The sequence below is a fragment of the Drosophila mauritiana genome, chromosome 3R (assembly GCF_004382145.1).
Source record: "Drosophila mauritiana strain mau12 chromosome 3R, ASM438214v1, whole genome shotgun sequence".
In the NCBI taxonomy this organism is placed as follows: Eukaryota; Metazoa; Arthropoda; class Insecta; order Diptera; family Drosophilidae; genus Drosophila; species Drosophila mauritiana.
The window spans coordinates 12,224,220-12,248,327 of NC_046670.1; the positions used below are offsets into that span (position 1 = coordinate 12,224,220).

Sequence of the window (24,108 nt, forward strand, 5' to 3'; positions counted from 1 at the left end):
TTTGCTAAGTATATCTTGCCTAACCGAAACCTTTCCTGTTAATTAAAATATTGAGTGAGTATTTTTCATTCAGCTAGCTGAATAAAGAGCCGTCAGAAATTCAGAGTGAGCCAAACTTAAAGAGAAAGTGTTTCGAGCACTTAAGAGCATTGTTGTGTATGAATCAAAACCTGCATCTGCTGCATCATCTTCGGCTTTTATTTTTGAGGATCCTATCATCGCAAAGGTTATTTTTCTTCCAGACACACGCTTTGTTTTTATTTGTTTACGCACTGTATTTGTTGTTCGGCGCGTTTAATTTCTAGGTAAACAATCGCCACTTAGGGCGCCCGCTTAGATGCAATCAATTACAGATAATTAAGACAGAACTCCACGAGGAGCACAAAAGAAATAAAGAACTCAAAAGAATGCAAGCGTGTAAAGTGTGGCAAAGGGTAATGCACTGGGCCAAAGACACATAGCAGACATCAGCAACATCGGACAGCAGCAACAACAAGTTAGAACCGATGCCGAACGTTGCGACTATAAGATACCTATTCATACAAATGTCATACATCGGAGTCTGTAGTAAGTACTTTTTTTTGCCAAAGTATTATTCAAATCTCAATCTATAAAAAGTTACGTTCTTTCTAGCTATTAAAAATATAAATCTACATAACATATAGTATAGAGAATATATATTTTATTATAGATTTATCTGCTTAAAATTCTCTGCACGATTATAGTATACCCCACTAACTACGAACACCAGGTATAACCACTGAGCAACTCATTAGTTTTTATTATGGTTGTTGCCATTGGTGTTGATGTTGCCGAGCCATATGAAGGAGAGAAAAAGCCGCCATGGACAAGTACAGCTAAAGACCAAAGCGGAGAGCCAACGCTCGAGTGACCCACTGTCCAAGCGGACGGCCTTTCTTATCTGTCTCCACCGCCCTGCTTAATTACACGCCAAGGAGTCGGGACAGAGGCACAGTTGGCAAACTAATATCATACCATCTAGTACGTAGAAGAGACTCCACTCCACTCCACTCCACTTCATTGGGGTGCTAGTGGGACACATGAAGGGCACAACACACCAAGAACAAGTTGCCATGGAACCACTGCGAAAGGTTTAATCAATGACCCGCTTGCTTGCGCTCTCAAGAGAAAAACAACTTGAGTTTGAGTTGGTTATTTATGGAAATTGATAAGACAAATCGTATGGTTTTACGACCTTTCATTTCCATACACTTTAAGTGCCTTGCCATGGCTACCAATATTGTAAAATCCCAAATAAGAAGACTTTACTCGTTGAGTTTTTGTAAGAAACTGATTTTATTTGGAAATATCTTCGGTTTAACTAGGTGACATGAGAATCGCATCTTAAAGTAAATGGCCTACGCAGAAGCCTAAGTAAATAGTCCCCGCCTTATCGAGGTCCCACGCTCGGGCACATCTGCCTATCTTGAGCGGCGAGGACCTTATCTGTGGTCTCCCACTAAGGGACTATTTTAGGAGGCGGGGAACGATCTCAAGTGACTGACTCATGTGGTGTGCACATGTTTTTGAGCAATGCACCCATGTCGCCTTAGATAACAAAATCCTAAATACAATTTATCGCTCTCGATTCATTTACATAAGATATGAACGGAGCCCAAAATTGTAAGTCTTTAAATATATTCGTGTTCATGTGTGAACATTCTGCCAAAGGGCCAGCAAAGCTGAGATGTACATTAGTATATTAGTTGCATTTATAACAGTAGTGGACTGTATTTATTTGATATATGTTCATTTATTTTGCAACTAAGATTTCAATGGGCCTAGTTTTTCTGGCTTTTAATTTTATTGGATTACAATTATGGTTTATATTATTTTTAATTCAACAATTTGTACTCAATTAACTTATTTTAAACATTTTGCTTTTTCTATGTAGAAGTACATTTTCTATTAAACAACGATATAGTGGACTGTATATTTTTATTTGTTATATTATTTTATTGTTTATTTACTATTGATATTTATAGTACTGGCAACGGACCTGCAAAGGTTATTGCTTGCATTCTTTGTTGCACAGCACATTTCCGTATGAAATATATTATTAATACTATCATTAGTATTAAAGCAATAATTAAACCAGCATGTCCGGAAATATGATGGAAATGTAAATCTTTCAATTTTTGATGGTTCTCTTTCATAAATTTAATTTCATTATTCAATCGTTCAAATTCCTCAGTATGATTTAATATTGATAGTTTCAGCGGATCCCAAATAATCTTCGGCACTTCACTAACTTCTCCTATATAAGGTGTTGATAATAATTCTTCACTTTCGGACTGAATGTTATGGTGGGCAACTAGAATTTTATCGTCGGTTCTTGCCGTACAATATGGCGCAATGCTTAAAACTCCTTGCTGAGGCAAATCAAACAATTCAATTTGAGAGCCAGTACATTGCAGACGGACTTTTGAATTCGCAGGAACCTTACCTGAGAATATTTGTATTTAGCCTACCGTGATTAATATCAATCAACAGGCTTATAATGCCTGCTTGAATTTTTTCGCCTTCTTCAATCAATGAGTGTAGCTGTTTCGTAATCATAAAGAATTTTATTGATTCCTTATAAACATAATAATTTTCTTTAAGAACTTCTGTCATGTTCTCAATTCTTATTTGCATACTTCTAAAATTGGAGTTAACATCTTCTGTTGTTCTCTTTAATAGATTAGAAGTTGAATCAACCACAGATGTTTGTTTTTGAATTAGTTTATCAAGGTTGTTCTGGTTATCTAACAAATTCTTCATATTTTCTTCTAATTGCTCTCTATCATCTTCATCCATTATACCAAATAAAATATGATACAAGGAACCCATAAATTCGAAAGGAGCACGCTTGCTTCTAGATCTAGACTGCATCATAAACAATTTATTGTTTTCTTCAAGTTCCGATAACTGACTTTGCATATTATCTAAGACTAGACTACATTGCTCTTCAAAGCTATGAAGTCTTTCGCAAACTTTCCTCATACTTTGTATAAGCGCATTACCCTTTGTTAACATTTTAAAATATGGATCCATTTTATAATAGATAACCAAATTCCAAGAAGTACTCACAATCTCAACATCTCCTAGCGGGTCTAGATATATTGCTGAGGTTTTATTTATTTTGTCTATAGAATATCTTGGTGCTATATCTTTAGGTAATGCGCTAGAAACTTGACAACTTAACACAAACAACAACATTGCCATAATGATTCCGATCTTGGACATTCCCGATGTCGCTCTAGTTCGTCTTTTTGGCTCTTGGTCAGCCTCATTTTTGTCAACAGACTTTATTCCTTCCAAGGGACAAATTTTAGTAATGGGTCTAGTGAATCCAATACTTTCTTTGGATATAGTTTCGCATTAGGTTTATCCCTCCATGCAATGTTTCCTTATGAGCATTTTTTATTAATAAGCTTGTTAGGTGGCATTTTTCTAAAATGATTGGATGTTTAACATTAAATTCTGCATTGGAATTTTGCAATCTTCCTCCAACTCTTAGAACCCCATCCTTGTCCAAAAATGGATTCAATGACAATATTTTATTATTTGTCTTGATTTCCTTTTTGATTTTAAGGCACTTTATCTCTTGCCTAAACTGGTATTCTTGTTGTTTCTTAATAACAATTGTTTCCGCTATTCTTATCTCCTTTACTGAAATAATTGATGAATAGGCTTTATTTCTTGTTTTCATCTGCACGAATCTATTTATGTATGCTATTATACGCATAAGTTTTTCTATACTGGAATACCTTTCTATTAATTCGTAAATAGGATCATCTATTTTGTCATTTAATACCGTATTTATTAAGACAGGTTCTTCTACAGACTGCTGCCGAGGCCAAAGTTCTTTTGGGTCTGCTAGCCATTTCGGACCTTTCCACCAAAAATCACAGTTGATCAATTGGTTAGAATCCACTCCCCTGGATGCTAAATCTGCTGGATTATCCTCTGACTTAACATGATTCCATTCAGTATTTTTTAATTTCCGAATGTCATCCGTTCTTCTTTTTATAAATTTGATCTTACTTTGACCACTGTTAATCCATGCTAAGGTAATCGTGGAATCACTCCAAGCATAGATCTCCATTATATTGTCAATTGATCCTTTTAGTCTTTGGATTAATTCACTAAGCAGGTGAGCTGCACACAGCTCGAGTTTGGGAATTGTCTTCCTATTTTTTATAGGGTTGACTCTACTTTTGCTAGCTATTATATTAACATGAGGTCCTACTTTAGCATAGACTACTGCAGCATATGCTTTTTCGGAGGCGTCCGCAAATCCGTGAATCTGAATGACTGAAGAACTGTTTGAATTAATCCACCTTGGGATTCGAATATTCTCTAACAATAATAAATTTTCTTTATATTTTTCCCAATAATTTTTATCTTCTATGGATAATTCCTGATCCCATTCACTTTTATTTATCCAAAGTTTTTGAATAAAAAGTTTTCCTGAAACCGTGACTGGTGCCAACCATCCTAACGGATCAAATATTTTTGCTAGCGTTGATAACACAACGCGCTTATTTATATTTTTTGATTCATCATTACAATTTACGCTGAACTTAAATAAATCATTTTGAGGTTCCCATTTTAGTCCTAAAGTTTTAACACATTCATTTTCGATAATATTGAGAACCTTATTGTCCCCTGTGTCCTCCACAGTGGTTAATATTTTGGAATTGTTGGAAATCCATTTCCTTAAGTTGAATCCAACTTTCTGCAATTCATGGAGAATTAATGTTATTAATTTATTAGCTTCTTCTACCGAATCAGCTCCAGTCATTAGGTCATCCATATAGAAATCATTCCTAATTATTGCACTAATAACTTGGTTTTTACATTTATCTGCAATATCTACCAGAACCCTGGTAGCCAAATATGGTGCAGATGCAGTTCCGTAAGTGACTGTGGTTAATTTATATGTTTTAATTTTTTCTTTTGGAGAATTTCTCCATAAAATATATTGATATTTTTGATCATTATTATCTATTTTAATTTGTCGGTACATCTTTTCAATGTCTGCCGAAACAACAAATTCCCATTTTCTCCATTTAATAATAATGTCAAAAATATCTTTTTGAACTCGTGGCCCAACCCACATTATGTCGTTCAAACTTTTGTTATTCGTAGTTTTTGCTGAAGCATCAAAAACTACTCTCAATTTGGTCGTAAGGCTTGAATCTCTAATCACTGCCTGGTGCGGTAAAAAATATTTGCCTTCATCACTCACTTCAATCATGTGTCCTAAATCCATGTATTCATTCATGAATTTAGTGTAGTCAACCTTAAGTTTTTCATTTCTTTTTAGTTTTTTCTCCAGATTCATGTAACGAGCTATCGCTTGTTTCTTTGAATCTCCTAAGGTGACATCCTCCTTGAATGGAATTGACACAATGTATCGCCCATCTGAATCTTTTTTTGTCGTTTTGATAAATTTATTTTCACAGATTTCAGACTCGATATCATCTTTTTCTTCTTCTTCCACTTCCCAGTAGCGATCTAACTCTTTTATTTCTATTGTTGTGGCTACAATGGTTTCTTTTCCTTTGGATTTTTTACATCCAGAAACTATCCACCCGAAATCAGTTTTTTGCCCAAGGAGACCGTCTATTTTTATAACTCCATTTTGCAGAATGTGAGTATATACGTCTGCTCCAATGATTAGATCAATGCGACCCGGTTTATTAAAATCGGGGTCGGCTAATCTAAAGTTCTTCCATTTTTTCTGATCAACATTAATCGTGTTGACTGGAAGTGCCTTCATAAGTTTTGGGAGAATAATTGCTTCAATTTCTAAATTTTTCGGAGAATTTCTTATCGAAATAACCGCTTTGTGCTTGGAGATGCACGTTCCTGTGGAAGATACTCCACTTATTTCAGTATGAGACCGAAATTTTTTCAATTTTAGAATCTGTGCAGACTCTTCTGAAATAATTGTGCTTTGAGCGCCACTATCAATCAATGCTCTTAATTGTTCAAAGCCTCCATACCTCGACTTTACTTGAATCAAGGCCGTGGCCAACAAGGCTTGACCTGTTGTTCTACACGTATTCACTTTTTCTGGATTATGACCTGCAAAGTGAAGTAACGTGTGGTGAGGTTTACGACAAGTCGAACAAAGCTGCTCGCTTATACATTTTTTACCAAACGGATGCCTCAGACATCTTAGGCAAATCCCATTTTTTCTTACCCAGTCAGACCGTTCTGCTGGATTCATTATTTTAAATTTATGGCATTGAATTAAATAATGCCCTGGTAGTTTGCAATATGCACAATTGTCACTATAATTTTTATTCTTGTTATTATTAATCATTTTCTTTACAGGTTTTACTTCCTGTGAGAATGATGATATAGAATTGAGCCTTTGCTCTAAAAAGTCCATGACATCAGAAAGTGCCTGTATTTCTTTTGTCTTTTTAACATGGCTTTCATATAAATTGAGTGATTCTTTATTGAATTTCCGAAGAATTATGTGAGCGAAAATTGCATCCACATCTTCTGGTAATTGTGCCTTTAATTTTATAATATAAATTGACTCGTTAATCGTGTCAATAAATGTCTTTATTTGCTTATTGGATTCTAAATTTAAATTTGGCATATCCATAAGCCTATTCATATGATCTGAGAATATGTTTCTTTTATTCTCATATCGCTTGGTCAAAAACTCCCAAGTGGCTTCATAATTTTCTCCAGAGCCGAGCAGTAAATGAGTAACCACATTTCTGGCTTCTCCTTTTAATGCTGACTTTAGATAATTAAATTTGAGAGAAGGACTGAGATCCTCTCTCACATGTATGAGCTCTGTAAAGAGTTCATTAAAAAGATCCCATTCTTTGGAATCACCAAAGAAAGTGGGAATCTGTATTTTAGGCAGGGTTGGTAACTCCTCCGCCTTAACAACCGTCGACATTTCAGCTTTATTTATTGTGCCACTGAGTCGACTATTAATGGCTGTAATAATATTTTGTTTGTCAAATTCAAGTTCGCTAATTTCTTCTTCGAATAGCGAGCTCTCAAAATGACTATTCACCTGTTCAATCAGGTTATCTATTTTATGCCATAAAAATTCAATTTTATTTTTCCTTATTTTAAGGAAATCTGGACTACTGTCTATTAGTTTAGACGTATCTTCTAGATATACTCGAAATTGGCCAACATTATTTCGAAATGCCTGCTCTACTTTTAAAGCGTTGTTTTGTGCTATACCCTCTTTTTCAGGGTGACCACACATTTCAAGGTTTAATGTAGGGGGAGGGTTTGATTTAGGGACAGTGTTTGATTTAGGGAAAGTGTTTTCTACCGACTCGCCCTTAATTTTTTCATTTTTAATTTTTTCTAACACCATCATTATTAAATCATACTGCTTCGCGTTAAAATATTCATGATCGACAACGCCGATCTTTAACAAATTGCTATGATTAGCAATGAAACATTTTGAAGCTCATTTAATTTTAGAATTTCTACATCTGTTAATGTTGGTTTTACTTCCAACTTTCTAATTTCCAAAATAATTTCGGACTGCTTCTTAAGGAATTGAATAGTCTTTTCTGACATCATTTTGAAAATTTTTTGTAATTTCTTAATATATATAGTACGTGTATATGTATTTTATATGTATTTATATATATATGTGTGTTTGGATAAACAGAAAATTCTTGTTTTGACTTAGCTGATGTCGTTGTTGTTGCTGCTGCTGTTGCTGCTGTTGTTGCTGCTGTTGCTACTGCTGTTGCTGCTTCTGCTGCTGCTGTTGTTGCTGCTTCTGCTGCTGGTAGAGGCTCCTTTGAATTTGACTTCCTTCTCTTCTTTAAGGCTCCGTCGATGTTTAAAGATGATTTTTTTTTTTTTTTATTTGGCACGTTTTATTATTTTTGTAGTCCAGTCAGATTTTTTGTTTTTTAGCCATTTATTTCGGCATTTATGCTCTTTTGGCATATACACTGCACTCTATTTATGAGCTGATTTAATGCTATTAGAGCATTTATAAGGCACTGTTTTCAGGCACTTTTTATTTAATTTATGCTCTTATGGCATATACACTGCACTCTATTTATGAGCTGATTTAATGCTATTAGAGCATTTATAAGGCACTTTTGTTATGCACTTTTTAATTTCACAATTGCTGATGTATGGCCTCAAGCACGCCTTACCACAATCTATAATGGTACACAAAGCAACCTTTAGCTATAGACTATAAGGTGCTTGTTTTAAAACATAAAAGATTCTTTTGTATCTTTTTGCTTTTTATATTTATACTCTGTTCCTTACCTTTGGTAGGGGGAAACAAGAGTCACTTATTTTTGCTACCTTTAGCTGTAAGATGCTTAAAGGAGCTGGCCTTTCTCTGAGTTCCTTACCTTTGGTAGGGGGAAACTGCAGAGTCGATTAAAGGCTCGATTGACCAAATGTAAAATCCCAAATAAGAAGACTTTACTCGTTGAGTTTTTGTAAGAAACTGATTTTATTTGGAAATATCTTCGGTTTAACTAGGTGACATGAGAATCGCATCTTAAAGTAAATGGCCTACGCAGAAGCCTAAGTAAATAGTCCCCGCCTTATCGAGGTCCCACGCTCGGGCACATCTGCCTATCTTGAGCGGCGAGGACCTTATCTGTGGTCTCCCACTAAGGGACTATTTTAGGAGGCGGGGAACGATCTCAAGTGACTGACTCATGTGGTGTGCACATGTTTTTGAGCAATGCACCCATGTCGCCTTAGATAACAAAATCCTAAATACAATTTATCGCTCTCGATTCATTTACATAAGATATGAACGGAGCCCAAAATTGTAAGTCTTTAAATATATTCGTGTTCATGTGTGAACAAATATGAAATATCAAAGCAAACCTATCCTTAATTATGTGAAAGGATAACAGCTGGGCTTTGTATATTTGATAAATTCATTAAAATGTATGTGGGGAGATTGCGAATGGTATCATTTTCAAGGAGCCTGATAACAGAACTGAGATATTTGAGAATGTCCATCGTGTACCATGAACGATTTCACCTTTTACATATATTCAAAGAAAATGATTCTGATTTGTAAAATCAGAACAATAATCTGTCTTGATTGTTTTATACTTTTTAAATATTTATGCATAAATATTGTTGTTGTCGATTCGTTAAGTAAAATATCAACAATCTCTCTGGCTTATTCGAGTGTCGCTGAAAATGTGCACCATCATAGATTAAGGTTTCTACCCCAATAGTTAATTTAGCTGATGTTTTTCTGTGTTGGTGTCATAATTTGATAACAGTTGTGTACAAACTTGAATTATTGCTTATCAATTTGCCATGTGTAGGTGTGAGAACGTCTATAAAAACATTTAAACTAACCGGATTCAATTCAGTTTGCAAACGTTAGCTGACCGAGAAGTATTCAACGGTTTCTCTAAGGTGAGACAAAAAGAGAGAGTGTTACATGTTCATGTTCAATTAATATTATATATGGAAACTTAATTACTATATAATACGTTGCGATAATTGTTCATTTAATCGCATATTTTTAAGTGTGCAAAAAGCATGCAATAATTAAAAACCGTAATAACAATATTCCCCATCTCAGATGTCATACAAGGTTGAGGCTGTTCCCGATTCCTACGCCGCCCTGGGCGAGGGACCCCACTGGGATGTTGATCGCCAGAGTCTGTACTACGTGGACCTCGAATCCGCCGGCATTAATCGCTACGATTTCAAGCAGAACAAGGTGTACAAGGCGAAAATCGAGGGCGAGAAATTTGCCTCCTTCATTCTGCCGGTTGAGAACAAACCGCAGGAGTTTGCCGTAGGATGCGGTCTTCGCACGGTCATCGTCCAGTGGGATGGAGTCTCCGCAGTGGCCAAGGTCACTCGCACCCTGTTCGAGGTGCAGCCGGGCCAGACGGAAAACCGCATTAATGATGCCAAAACCGATCCCAATGGCCGTTTTTACGGTGGCACCATGGCCGACACTGGCGACATCTTCACCCAATGGAAGGGTGAGCTCTACAGCTGGCAGGCCGGTGGACAGCCCAAGGCCATCCGTGGCAAGGTGGGCATCTCCAATGGCCTCGCCTGGGATGTCAAGGCCAAGAAGTTCTACTTCATCGACACCAACAACCACGAGGTGTTGGCCTATGACTATAATCAGACCACCGGCGCCGTGAGCAACCCAAAGGTCATCTTCGATCTGAGGAAAATCCGTCCCGAAGGACCTTTGTTCCCTGACGGCATGACCGTAGATACCGAGGGCAATATCTACGTGGCCACCTTCAATGGTGGCACCGTCTTCAAGGTCAATCCAAGGTGAGTTTATAATTTCTCACTCAAGTTCAATACTAAACATTATCTTTTTAATGCAGCACCGGTAAAATCCTGCTTGAAATCAAAATTCCAACCACCCAAATCACCTCGGTGGCTTTTGGAGGTCCCAACTTGGACATTTTGTATGTGACAACCGCCAACAAGTTCGACCAGCCGAAACCAGCTGGCACCACCTTCCAGGTCACTGGGCTCAATGCCAAGGGTTTCGCTGGCGTTAGTTTGAAGATCTAGATTGTAGACTACTTGTATAATAGCATTTAATTAAATATTCAAACGTTTGCTTGTATACTAAACTAATGCCGTGGTTGTTTCTCTTAATTTGGGTATTTACTAGTTTCCAAATATCTAAAAATGTGCCAAAACTCTTTGAAGGGTTAATCTTCAATTCTTATATGGCAATCAAATCATTTAAGAACATTACATTACATGATGCATTTTGATTATAAGATCCATTTAACAAAATAAATAAACAATTGTACTTAAAACCAGAAAAAACAGACTTTGACCTTGAGGGATGTGAAGCAATCCCCTGGTTCCATGCAAGATAAGTGAGAACCACTCCACAAAATCAATAGATTTCTGTGAAATTGATATATAGCAGCGCTACGCCCTTGGTTTACTTTTTGTAGGGCAAATTGTTCAGATTAAAATGAAATTGCAGTAGTTTATTTTCTATAAACATCTGGTGAAGTACCAGAGAGATATTATTACTTAATTGGGCAAACAGATACCAAGTTGATACGTCAAATGTTTTAGGGGGCTCGTACTTAATAGATTGTATTTGTTGTGCGTTTAAAGTTCTGTGGAAGATTTTAAAAATTCTAATCTAATCTACATAAAATAGCAAATCATACATACAGTATAATAAACCAACTATTTTCATTGCAACTTTTTTGTGTATTCATTTGCAATAAAATCTATTTTTACCAGCAATGGAAATCCTTCAATTAAGCATAAATTTGTTCCATTTTATCTTATCGCTTTTTTTCACTTTCGAGATAGCCAAATCACCCATAATTAGGAGCTAAATGAGCATTAGGCGAAAATTCTAATATTATGAATATGCACGATACAATAAAACAAAACTAACAATTGGCTTACAAAATCAAACCATTTCATATAAATTGCAATAAATCGATTCTAATGTATATCGCTTCAATTGAAAGAGGGCACAATATTGATTGTAAGTGAAATGTAACTAGAATGTGGCTAGAAAAAGTTGTGGGAAACGAGGAGGTCTCCAGGGGGCAAGAGCAATCAAAAACATATTTCTACAGAAATGGAAACGAAGGGCGAGGGAGATGAGAGATCGTTTCGACAATTGTTTGCGCTGCACCCAAAACAACTGTCCCACAATATATGGGTAATAAAAGATACATTTATTCAGATACGGATACAGTATCCATATGCGCATTGTTTGACAACACGAGAATGCCGCACAGACTGTTACAGATCCAGATACCGAGCACATATGGCAGCAATAAACATAAAGACAGACAAGAGATGGGGCTGGAAACTGAAAACTGGGGTCTGGGGGACTGGAACCTGCCACTTAAACCGCAATCAGAAACAAAATTGATTTAAATTTGAAAATGTAAACAACACCCGACAAGGAGGACGGATCTAACAGCAATGCAGCGTAATTGTATTATAACAACAGAGGCTGAAACTTCCAATTCATGACCACAGTGGGTCTGAGAAATAAATGGATATTTAAGGCCTTATTTACACATTTTGGGCCACCTTGAGAAAGAAGATTAAATATTGACACAAGGAACACAAAAGCTGGCTGTTTCTCAAGCTTTAAATAACATAATGTAAGCGAATAAAGTGTGCAACTTCTTAATCATATATATATCATCATATCTATATACTATATACTTTTACTTGCTTATCTATCAGAATGTTTCGAAAGCTGCCACAAAGTGCTATGATCCACTGTGCCTGGAAAATATCGCCCACAAACATTCCTATCATACCGAATGGGGCATATCATATACGAGGGTGCCACACCCACTGGACACTTTTTGGGGGAAACCCACGTTAGAAAGCGCTGTAAACCAGTGGAAAGTGTCAAACGATCTGATCATCAAATTTGAAAAGAAAGCATGAGAAATACGTAAAGAGAATATTTAAAATGCAGATTGCATCTCAATTTGATTGAATAATAAAAATAATATTGGATGTAGGTAATAAAAAAAGGTTTACAAGTTATTACAACTTTATGCAAATTGAATGTTTTGACCAGGTTTTACGGTCTGAAAGGTAATAAATACAAGACATTACAAAATTGCTTAATGTTTCTCCTGTTGTTCCAACTCTTATTTTGAAGACATATAATATTGAACTCTAAGAATAAATACAATTTATCTGAAAACTTTTTAACCAATTCTGCATACCTAAATACGATATACGTTAAACTTTAATCATGTTTTGAGGAAATGAACAATAGGATGCCTCTTCTAACCGTTCCCATCGACTTTTCCAGACCATGGAAATGTGTGTAGCTTCGGGAAAATCCGAAGCTGGGCAAAAAATACTGGCAAACATTTTTATTTCGGGAGCTTTGTTGTCTGCGTTTGCCGACGTACGTTAATGAAGCTTATGAGCAGCAGCGCACACAAGTCGCAACTCACTGAACTGCAACAAAAACAACAAGCACAGTGAAGCACAAGTGAAGCGTTGCAGTGCGCGACAGAGAGGGCAGACTGTACGGTTGGCATGCGAGGGAGGGAGAGAACGAACCGCAAGCGGGCGGCAACAAAAGGAGAGCGCTGCGCCAGTCAATGGCTGCACCTGTAACCACCTGCCCATACCGCCCATCCCAATCCCCCCCTTCACCACTCCTAGTTCCCCCGCAACACCTTTGCCCACCAAAATGAGACAAAGCACAGTTACGCTCGGCTTTGGCGGTTGGCGGTTGGCTCATTAATGTCTGACACGTTTGAGCGATCACCGTGCTGCAGAAACTCAAAAAAAGGTACTGATAAAAAAATATAAAAAAAAACAAACAGCCCAAAAAAAACGCAGTGTAAACAATTTTTAAAGCCGCTCGTGATTAACATTAAAAACGCATTTCCAATGGAGATCTGATTCTGCATGCACCGATTTCCGAGAGGAACAGATAGGCGAACTGCGGCAGCCAAGCAGAACGTTTATAAATATAATACAGTAGTTAGTGGCTAGAAACGAAAAAACCCACCATGCTAAACTTACATCTTGTCTAAAGTCATATTTATTTGAATAATAGGTATTCAACATATTTGTTGTGAGCTAAATTAATAGAATGTTTGATTTTCAATACCAACTATAAATTTATAATCTGTAATCTGTAATTTAATATAACAATGTATTTATCAGCGCTGTTCTTCTTAGGCGGAGCCTACTGTGAAAACAATGAATTGGGCGGGAATTATATATTCAGATATGACACGACCCAAGTTGCAAGTGCAGCGGAAGTGATCCATTACGCAAGTTTAGAGCGGAAAGAGCGGTGCGATTGCTCGAAAAAAGAGATGGGAGAGTAGAAGGTAAAAAATGAGTATTAAAACCCATGGGGGTTTTATTACAATTGCAATTCTGACATGCCAAATCAATCCTTCGAATTCGAAACTATCTGCTCTAACCAGAACTTTTTATTTTTTTTCTGTTCCCGTTTTGGTTATTATACATTATTTGAAGGAGGTAAATTATATTGCATTGGCAATTATAGAAGTTCCTTGTTCTCCTAATATTACAAGTTTATCTGGTTCTTTGTGCAACAAACTCACCTTGTGACAAAACGCGGCTGCCTCCTTGGCCACGCCTACTCCGTCCGCTGAGTGGGCGTGCGTTGATGGCGAGGTCGCGTAGACGAAGAGCGGTAGCGAGCTAAAGTTCCGTTTGTCCTGAAAGCGGCGGCTGAAGAATAACGGCTTGTGGCATCCCGCTGCAGCGGCTAATATGTTTGTTGTTGTTGCTGTTTTCGTAACACTAGGTGTGGATGCTACCGCCGCTGGTGCTGCTTCTTCTTGCCTGCGCGTATTTACTGTTGTTGTTGTGGCTGCTGCAGTTGTTGTGTTTGCTGTTGTTGCATTTGCTGGGGTCGCCATTGGCGTATCGCAATTTTCTCGTATTATCGCCGCTTCTTCCTCTTCGCCGCAAGTTGTTGTTGTCTGTGTTTGGGTTTTTGTTGTTGGCATGACTACAACTACAGCTACTATAAATCGAATATAAATATATCGACGGAGGCGTGGGCGGTGGCGGAGCTGTGGGCGTGTCCCTGCAGCTGCTGGCGTCCCTTATTGTTGTTTTTGTTGTTGTTCTTGTTGTTATTAGTTAGGGTCTTGGCATTATCCTCCTCCATCTTTTTTGCTGTTCCAAAAATCAGCAAAGTTCAGCGCTTGCCAAAACTGAATGATTAGCACTTGCACATCGTCGCGATTATCTTGGCTTTCTTCATTATTTCTTGTTCTTCAAGTGCAAAAATAAAGTACAAATTCTTTGCCCATACAAAAGTGTGAGTTCTGTGTAAAAATGCACAAAAAATACGCACGAAGCCGATTGCGGGGGTGGGAGAGAGACGGCGATACACGAACGAGTTCAAAGGGCCGCCAAACTAGGATAAGCACGCCAATAAACCAAACAAAACACTTGCACAACCGCAATTCGGTCAATGTCAATGAAAAACAGCCACTAATATTAAGTATATTACTTAATTAATAAGCACTTTTGTTTGAAATATTTTGCAGACAGTTAAAGTTAGAGCTGGAACAAAAATCGATGTTTATGCGATACTATCGATGTACAGAGTAAGAGGGCTGCATTGATTAAGTTCTGCAACTGTCGATTGTTTTAACTGGTTACAGTCTAATGGGCTTTTCAAACAGCGGAAGCGCCAATTGGAAAAGTGAGAAAATAAAAAGTTAAATTAAATGAACCAGTTTTTTTTGTTTAAAATATGTTAAGCCTTTTTATGATATTTTATGATATGTATAAATATACTAAAAACCCACTAACACATGGTATTCCGAAAAATATCGATAGCACAACGGAAAATATCGACAAGTAGCCAGAACTGGCAAGTCGGCATTGCCAGACCAGCGCTCCGGCGTGAATTTAAATTTAAAAATAACGCCCTGTCAATTGAGTTGTAGAACTCAGTAGCTAGTCGGAAATATTTCAAGAACTCAGATTACCAACAGGTCAAAATTGCTCAGTAAAAAAATTCCGGCAGCCTGCAACACGTTGGGTGTTAACAAATTTACATACAAGTTGCAAGCTTTTGGGCGCACGCACCATCGATAAGAAGGTAGTTCGAAAAAATACAACACCTCCTCGCTGCCGGTAAAACTACCTTTGCGGCCATTCCTGAACTAAAGTGAGTATGAAAAAGAGTCATGCATTAGCAATCAAATTGTAATTAACTGATTCATCCCTCACCTAAAAGCCTTGCCACCCAATCGATCTGGCCACCCCGAGCGAAAAGGCCATATAGCTGGACTGCTCTGCTGGATTACCGTTTCGCAACACTACCACAAGACACGGACACACTATTCCTCTCGCTCAGTCTTACACTTCGGCAAAACGATTGTGCTTCGTTGCGGTCTTAGCTCATGTACGTTCGTCTCTATCGCACAAACGGTCGAAAGGCCCCGCATTGATTGTGAAAAAGTAATCGTCGCCGTAGTCTTCGTCGGGTCGCCGTTTTTACTCGCAGTGCGCTGGTGCTGCTTAATTTCGTGACAAGGGACACTCAACCGAAAGAGCCATATTTAAGCATCAAAGTTCTAGAGGCGCAACGCAGCTTTGTGTTTCGTTTTTCGTTCAATTCTAAGCAGAAGGATTATATATTGAATTAAACCCAATTCTGTGCGAAGAACAAAAGAAATACGCGAGACACCAACACCAGCACGCAACCAACCAAACACACACAACCAACCAAACACACACACAACCCAGAAAATCAAATTTCAATCAGAAAATGGCGTTAAAAAGAATCAATAAGGTATGTGAAAAAAGGAATATCTCAAAAAACTTTGCGAAACAAACTAAAAAAAGACAGAACAGAACACTTGCGATACACCAAAATGATAGTAGAAAAAATTGTGAACAGACATCAGTTTTCAACGGGAGAAAAATTTTATGCAAGAAATGTGAAACGTAGGTAGTACCCGACGAAAAGAAAGAAGAAGCGGGGAAAGAAGCGTGCAAGAGGGAAGGGAGAAAATGAGCTGTGGCGTTACCATTTAATTAATAAGTTAGTAATTAGGAGCAGATTAGAAATTTTGAGGGTGGTGAATAAGGTCCAAGGATGTGTGCGTGTGGTGGGCAAGGCAACGTGTAGTGCAGTCATCGTTTCCGTTACTTTTCCGAGAGTGTGGGATGTGTCTGTGTGTGCGATGCGTGTGCGTGAAAGTGCAATGCGAATGTGCATTGTTTGTGTGCGTGTGTGCCGGGCACCTGGATGCATTTACATTAATGCAACTATACGGCGGAGTTTTCGCAGCTCTACGGGCGCTGTTACCCAATACACGCTGTACACGGCACCCGCACACACTCTCAGCCTCGCTACAGACACACATAAACGCACACACTGCCAGCGCCGCAGAAAGATCCAGCAAAAAATAAAACAGAGCAAAAGCAAGAAGCGTATAAAATTAACCTAACCCTACTTTTTGCGCTGATAATTCAGAAATAGTGCTGCCCCCAAGCATATATATTTGTATATATATTTAGGTAGAGTGGTTCTAGCGTGCGTGCTTCGATAATTATTTTTAAAGTGCCTGCGCGTCGTTTGTCCTTGTCCAGTAAATGCTTTTTTACACCCCAATGTTCAAGGCCCTGGCAACCCCGATATTTTTCCAAAGTCATCCGAGCCTTCCTCAAAAGCATTAGTAATATCTCGAAGTTGTGGAAATGTTACTTGGCAAATTGGGATCTTTTTTTACGTTTGCAGCCGGTTATCATAGTCATACCCCACACACACACATTAAAGCGCTCGCAAATACAAAGTCTCGCCATCACTTGGCTATGGCCATTGCATGCCATCTCGCTCTGGCCCTGGCGCACTCCCTTTGCCCGTGACAGCTGAGGCCTCTCTCGGTCTCGCTCGCGCAATGGGGCAGAGCCAAAGAGAGCGCAAGTGTGTGAGTGCTAGCGGGGCTTAGTGTTGCAAAACACCGTCAGCCAAAAGGGGCCCCCCAAATAATTAGTTATAAATTATAATTAAGCATAATTTACATACAAAATGAGCAGCGAATGCGGAATTTGTTCATTATCTATGCGTATGTGTGAGCGTGAGAATATCGTTGGTGTGTATTTGTGTTTGAGTGTGTGGGGCGGGGGTCTGCTGACTGTCTCGACAAAAGCAGCGCTGCCTGCGTCGGCGTCATGGCCATTGAGTTTTCCTCGTTTTCTATCCATTATAACATTTTAATACCTGCCTAAATGAAAACGAAATGGCAAGCGGAAAACCGGAAATAAAAGTATACATTGTAGTAAACTCTTAAAATCACTCACGCCCCCTTTTTGTGGCCAATTCTTCAAAAGACCTTTTTTCTCTAGATGGCCTCATTTGCCAAAAAAGAGAGTTAAAGTGCGACAGAGAACAGTCGGCTTAAACGCCGATCGGAGCTCACTTGAACCGTACACTGAACGAAATCGGCTTTATATCCAATGTATATGGCTTACAGACTTACTGAAACAATTCGTTTATTTCACACAATAGTAAATATTCTGATAAGAATTAATTAGAAATATCTGATTGTATTGGTAGTGCACCTGGTCTAATATTGATATTAACATCGAATTTTCTTTCTGTGGACAAGTGTGCGTGTTTGTTTTTACTTCATTTGTTCGTCTGATATGAGTCATAAGCGCTTCAACTCCAACCGAAAAAAGAAATGTAACAATTTCTTGTAATTTATTTTTGCTCAACAGGTACAATTCCCGAAATGAGTGAGTGAGATGGGGCAAAGAAACACGGTGTTTTTCGCGACGGCTATTTTTGTTGTGTTCCACTCTGATTTTGGGGTTCCGTTACAAACACACGCACACACTGAAGCTCAGTCTTCTCACTCTCCTTCATTCTTCCTCTTCCTGCTGCTCCTCCTCCCCTTACTTCTCCACTGAGTCGCGCTCCTCTTTCGCAGCTCATCTTCATTATTCTTTTTATATATATATTCTTTTTTTTTTTGCCGGTTTACCTTACACCTCATTCTCTCTCCCCGTTTAGTAGCAGTGTGTGTGTGTGTGGGGCAGCTGTGATAAGTGAAGAAGAGTCAGAGCGTGAGAGAAAGGGAGGGGAGCCGCTCAGCTGTGTGCGTGCGAGTGCAACAGGGATGGAGCGAGTGGGCGGAGGGTGGGGCAGAAGGAGACAGCGCCATTTGTGGTCCGGGCCAACGAACTTGATTTTTCACGTCTCTCCCTCTCGCTCGCATAAAAATGTTTATTTTGTATCCCCACATATCTGTTTTTAAATTCTGCATATAAAATTTACATCATTTGCATGCCAACCACACAACATAAAATGTACGCACACCCGGAAAACCGCGGCACACATGTACATCACACATGTATGTACATATAGCTGCATTATAGAGCAAAACAAAAGAACCGACTACCGGAAAACATAAGCAGATAGCCATGAAATGCACTTTAGACCATTTCCCATTTCGAGAACTCTTTTTGGGGTTTCCTCTATTGCTGGGTTTGTTACCTAGGCTTTCATATACTAGAGTTGGGATTTCAAAAATATTGTATATTAGGTTTGACTAGAAATTAGATATTATAGGACTTGACATATCTGTTACAAACAATCAAAGATTGACGGACCTTAAACACCTATTTTTAACTTTTTTTTCAATGACTAATCTGAAAATGTCTTTGTTCAACAGGAACTGCAAGATCTGGGCAGAGATCCACCTGCACAATGTTCAGCCGGTCCAGTTGGAGATGATTGTAAGTATTGCTAATGTTATTCAACATCTCGATGAGTCAGTCGTATTATGTTGGGGGGCTTCAACCCAAGTTTTGATTTCACCATATCGTGTGGGAGCCAATACTTGGTTATGTGAAATATTTCTGGGTTGCCAAGTCTGAGTCAGTAGGAGCATATATTGTATTTATATGTGTATGCTAGGAATAGAAACTATATAGATTAAGCAAAATTTACAATACATATATTACTATCTATAGGAGTTTCCGTCTCGGAATTGCTAATGCAAAATGCAAATATTGTCGATCGACTATCACCACGTCATAGATTTCGATCGTGACTAGGTATATAACACACTAAATTTGTACACTGTTTGTTTGCTTATTGGCTGTTACTTTTAGCTTGGACTTTGCTAATTTTGAATTCTTTTGCGCCAAGTTTGGATTCGGTTCTTTTTATTTTGTGATAGCGATGGCCTCCAAACAGCTGATCGCCATGACTTGGTTCTTTTTTCTTCTTCGCTGTCTTAAACTCGATTTAAAAAAACTCACGAAGCCGACATGCAATTAGCCAACAAATTCACGCTGCTTGTGGATCGGATTCGGTTACGTTATAGCACGTAGAGCTGTACTGCATGCCGACAACCGTTACTGTAAAGCTACCCGCCCCCCTCACCGCTCAAGGGGGAAGAGGAAGAGGTGCCAGCCATATGGGGGTCACTCTCCAATGACGTCACAAAAAGTGAAATCGTAAATTATATAGCCTTGCTGACGACGATTTCGGTCAAAAACACCGGCATACTTTGTAAGCGATGAGATTTTAGAAAGAAAATGGCGAACTAAATACTTAGATTTAGGGAAACTGACTAGGAACTAAAATTATTCTGCAAAAAGCTATATTAACTATTGTTGTAACTGTATAAACTTATAGAAATTCGCTTCTTAATGCTTTGCAGCATTATTTATATTATAATTTAGAGAACGCAAATAAAAATATTTTACAGAACTGGCGAAATATTGAAATAATCTTTATTTCCCAGCTCTTTCGTTAGCACTTTTCTTTGTGCTTCATTTCCCAGTTTCTCTGGTCGTAAGGAAATCGAACTCATTCAAGTTCCCGCGAGGCAGAGTAAATAATAATAATAATTGTCATCGTTTGCTGATAATGAACGAGCAGTGCGGCGATTTCACTCGATTTCTATTAACAGCGTTTAATCGTCCATATTATATACAATTAAAAGTATGTTTGTATATAAACGTGAATATTTCTATGTATATTGGGTAGTCAACTCAATTATTTCCGCACTTCTTATCACTTTGCTTCTATTATCATTTGTTACGAACCCTTACCATCGACTTCCCAGCAACTGGGGTAAAAGAAAGGAATTTGCAGCTCAGGGCGGGGCTTATTTTGGTTTTTTGGGTGTTGGTTGGTGGGTGGCGAATTTTCACTCGAGTGCAATGGAAACTCCCCTCCATTTTCTGCTCAGTGTGGGGCTGGCTTTCCACTTAAGTGTGTGTGTGTGAAATTAATCCACGGTAATTGTAGTACGGAAAGGAAACCTTATGATTTAATCAAGTATTTAAAACTCAACATTGATTGAATGCTTTTGAGCTAAGCTACCATGGTCGGATTAGAAAACTTAGCAAATCAGCGTGCCAATTAATCAATTCCTAAAATTCACTAAGGATGTTTTTATCTAAATATGCATGGCTTTTATTAATATCATCTGGTTTGCAGGGTTTTTAGTGCCTACCAATGCTCAGAAATTATTGATTGTTGGCCTAAGTGGTATTAATCAACATGGCTGCAGCTATGAGATTACTTTCGTCTGAGTTATGGCAAAAACAATGCCGACGCATTTTCCAGAACCAAAAACTCACTACTGCAGATGGACAAATGAACATTTCGTGTAATTATGGTCAAGGCAGCAGCAGCAGCTGGTTACCGAGGGCCCAGTTCCCAGTTCTCAGTGCTCCGCCACAACAGAGAGAGGGTTTCCCAGTCGCATTCGATTCGTTCACCAGAATGACATTGACGGCATAGCCAGTAGCTCTGTTTTGGCCATGATTCTGAGCCAACTGCCACACGTTTTGTGCTCTCTCATAGGGTACAAGGGTATATATATGTGATGTTCTGCAGGGTGAAAGGATATATAGAACTCATGGAAATGTATGCCAATAATAGTCAAGGTTTGCTTAGCATGAAATCAGTTGAAAAATCGAATATATTGGGTTCCGTCATTAAGAAAAGATTTTATAAAAATATCTCAGTTTATATAGAAATGAATTTTCATATGTGTGCTTTAAAGCCTTGTTTGATTACAGGGTATCTCGGTATAGGTATACTCCTTCCTTTAAGAACTTTGTTTCTGTTTCAAGGGGGAGGAGAGCATTTGGTGCTTTTTCTGCTGCTGACGCTGCTGCCGATTGTCGGTGCCAAGGCTCTTTGGCTGGCATTGTTTGTGTTTGTTCTTTTGTGGGGGGGAATCGCTAAAGAGCGTGGCCATGAGTATGGAAGTGGTGGGGTGGTGGGCGGCGCTGAGAGAGTGCTGCATTTATTTAGACGAGAGCGAGTTTGCTGCATTGGATGCATATACAGTGGAGCCTAGACGAGGCGAACCAGGGGAAAATGGTATTGTAATTTAAGAAGATTACATTTCGGGTTGTTGTTCTAAGCTTAATTCTATTTACGTAGTTATTTAGCAAATCAGTTCCTGTATCAAAACTCATTACTTGAATATACGTTTTCATTTTGAGCTAAGGGAAAATTTTCAGATACTCTAGCATCATCTCATTATAAAATGTAAATATCCAAGATGCTCCACGTACTCACAGTAAATTTCCTCTAGGGCAGATATAGGACTCATTGCAAATCAAAGCAAACAAAAAACGTTTAACTGCAGCGCAGTTTGTTTGCTCTTAAGTAGGGTTCTATCACATTATCTAAACTACGTTTTTACCAGTGTCTAACTAATGTATTTCCTTTTTCTTACAGTATTTCACTGGCAAGCTACAATAATGGGCCCGGTAAGAGGACTTCACCGAAAGATCGAATCGATTCTATCTTAATTTGTATCCTGAAATATTTTATATTGGTTTATTTTTGGTCTGATAAGGGATTGTTGTTTACAGTTTAAAATAGCAGATTAGTAATTCATTAAATTAAATTATAATGCAGTAAAAAAACAATACTTTATTTGTATTTCTAAATAAGCTACGTTAGTTGATTAGATGCTTTGAAATGATAGATAATGTATAATAGCACAGTAAATTTGTAATCATGTGTTTAAATAGAATTCCAGTACATGTATAGAACAATCCATTAAACTTATAAACATTGTTGCCGGCGTCTGAAGCTAGCAATAATTTAATTCAAAACTATCGTAAACTCAAAGCTTATTATTATTTCAAAGTATTTAACTAAATTTTTCGAGTGAACTCAATCTAAGATTTGACCTCCAAATAAACCAAATAAAATGAAGTAGGTGTGGAGTAAACTATTGTGCTTTACTAATAGCCTTTGTTTTCAATTTTCTTACAGCCGGACAGCCCTTATCAAGGAGGTGTATTCTTCTTAACTATACATTTTCCAACAGACTATCCCTTTAAACCACCCAAAGTGGCTTTTACAACGCGCATATACCATCCAAACATCAACAGCAATGGATCGATTTGTCTCGATATATTAAGATCTCAGTGGTCGCCAGCATTAACTATTTCAAAAGGTGAGTTCATCTAAAGTTCTTGCATCGAAATGATACTAACATGTGTTTCCCTTTTCTCTTTCAGTTTTATTATCAATTTGCTCTCTACTCTGTGATCCCAATCCAGACGATCCTCTTGTTCCAGAGATTGCCAGAATATATAAAACCGATCGGGAAAAATACAATGAGCTGGCACGAGAGTGGACTAGAAAGTATGCTATGTGATGCGTTCCAGATTGCAGAAGTCCAACAGAATCAACAAATTCAACATCAACAATAGCAGAAGTAAAAGCAGATGCAACAACAACAGTAAAAGCAACAAAGATAACATCAACAGTTTACAATAGTCAGATTCAGAAGAGGAGGAGCTGCAGCAGCGTCATTGTTACTGGCAATGGCCGCCGTGCTGTTGTCCACAACAATTGCCACAATATCAGCAGGAACTGCGGCCACCAAAGCAGCAACAACCACAACAACAACAACAACAACACTTGCCACAGCAGCAACATCACCCGCAGCAGCAACAACAGCAAGATCATCAACTGCCGCAGTCATTTTCGCCGCAGCAGCCGCTGCTACCGCCTTCGCAGCGGCATTAGCATTAGGAGCAGCAAATTTGGCGGCGGTACCAAGAGCAACGGTAGCGGCAAAGGAGTCCTTGGAGCCGCAGCAACATCAGCAGCAACAGCCGCTGCAGCTGTGGCAGTGGCAACTGGAGCAGTAACTGGCGGATTGGTGGCGGACATGCGATTAATTGTGTGTTTGACGGAACAGAAACAGAACAGCATAAACGGAAATAATTTAATAATAATTACTGAAAAAATGATGTAAGCATTAAACATTAAAAGCTAGACAGCTACCAACAACAGCATCAACATAATAAGTTTAAATACAAAGAAAAACAAAACTACAAATAAAAATCAGCTGGAAAAATTATTATTATTATTATATTATATTTAAAGAACCGGAAAAATAAAAATTGCAAAAATTCAATTTAACATCAAGCGTGTAGTAGAGAAGTACTGCTTTAAGCTATTGATCAATTAAATTGTTTGTAATCACTAAGGTTTTGCAAATATTGTAGGGTATATCGCATGCGTTGTCCAAATTGTTTAACAATTGCTTCATTTTGTATAAAACAACACTTAAAAAGATA

At 38.2% G+C, this 24,108-nt stretch overlaps 3 protein-coding genes across 7 annotated transcripts in view; 2 read left to right on the top strand and 1 right to left on the bottom strand.

Moving 5' to 3' along the window:
* LOC117144458 overlaps window positions 1-15,091 on the bottom strand; it is a 60,892-nt gene extending 45,801 nt beyond the window's left edge. For 2 of the 5 annotated variants that reach the window (XR_004459641.1, XM_033309618.1), the window contains exon 1: window positions 14,100-15,091. Coding sequence is in view for 3 of the 5 variants with exons in the window: in XM_033309618.1 (XP_033165509.1) it covers window positions 14,100-14,510 (411 nt within the window). In the remaining 2 variants the exon portion in view is untranslated. The remainder of the gene's footprint in view (window positions 1-14,099) is intronic. The other 3 variants (XR_004459642.1, XM_033309613.1, XM_033309614.1) reach the window with 2 other exon arrangements.
* Window positions 9,326-10,626, top strand: LOC117144460 (regucalcin). The gene is made up of 3 exons (XM_033309620.1): window positions 9,326-9,423; window positions 9,593-10,311; window positions 10,368-10,626. The coding sequence occupies exons 2-3, from the start codon at window positions 9,593-9,595 to the stop codon at window positions 10,558-10,560; spliced, it is 912 nt and encodes a 303-aa protein (XP_033165511.1). The 5' UTR covers window positions 9,326-9,423; the 3' UTR covers window positions 10,561-10,626.
* Window positions 15,092-15,894: 803 nt separating the features above from the next.
* Window positions 15,895-23,888, top strand: LOC117142577 (ubiquitin-conjugating enzyme E2-17 kDa). The gene is made up of 5 exons (XM_033306645.1): window positions 15,895-16,315; window positions 19,206-19,269; window positions 22,244-22,275; window positions 22,790-22,973; window positions 23,038-23,888. The coding sequence occupies exons 1-5, from the start codon at window positions 16,292-16,294 to the stop codon at window positions 23,175-23,177; spliced, it is 444 nt and encodes a 147-aa protein (XP_033162536.1). The 5' UTR covers window positions 15,895-16,291; the 3' UTR covers window positions 23,178-23,888.
* The last annotated feature ends 220 nt before the right edge of the window (window positions 23,889-24,108 follow it).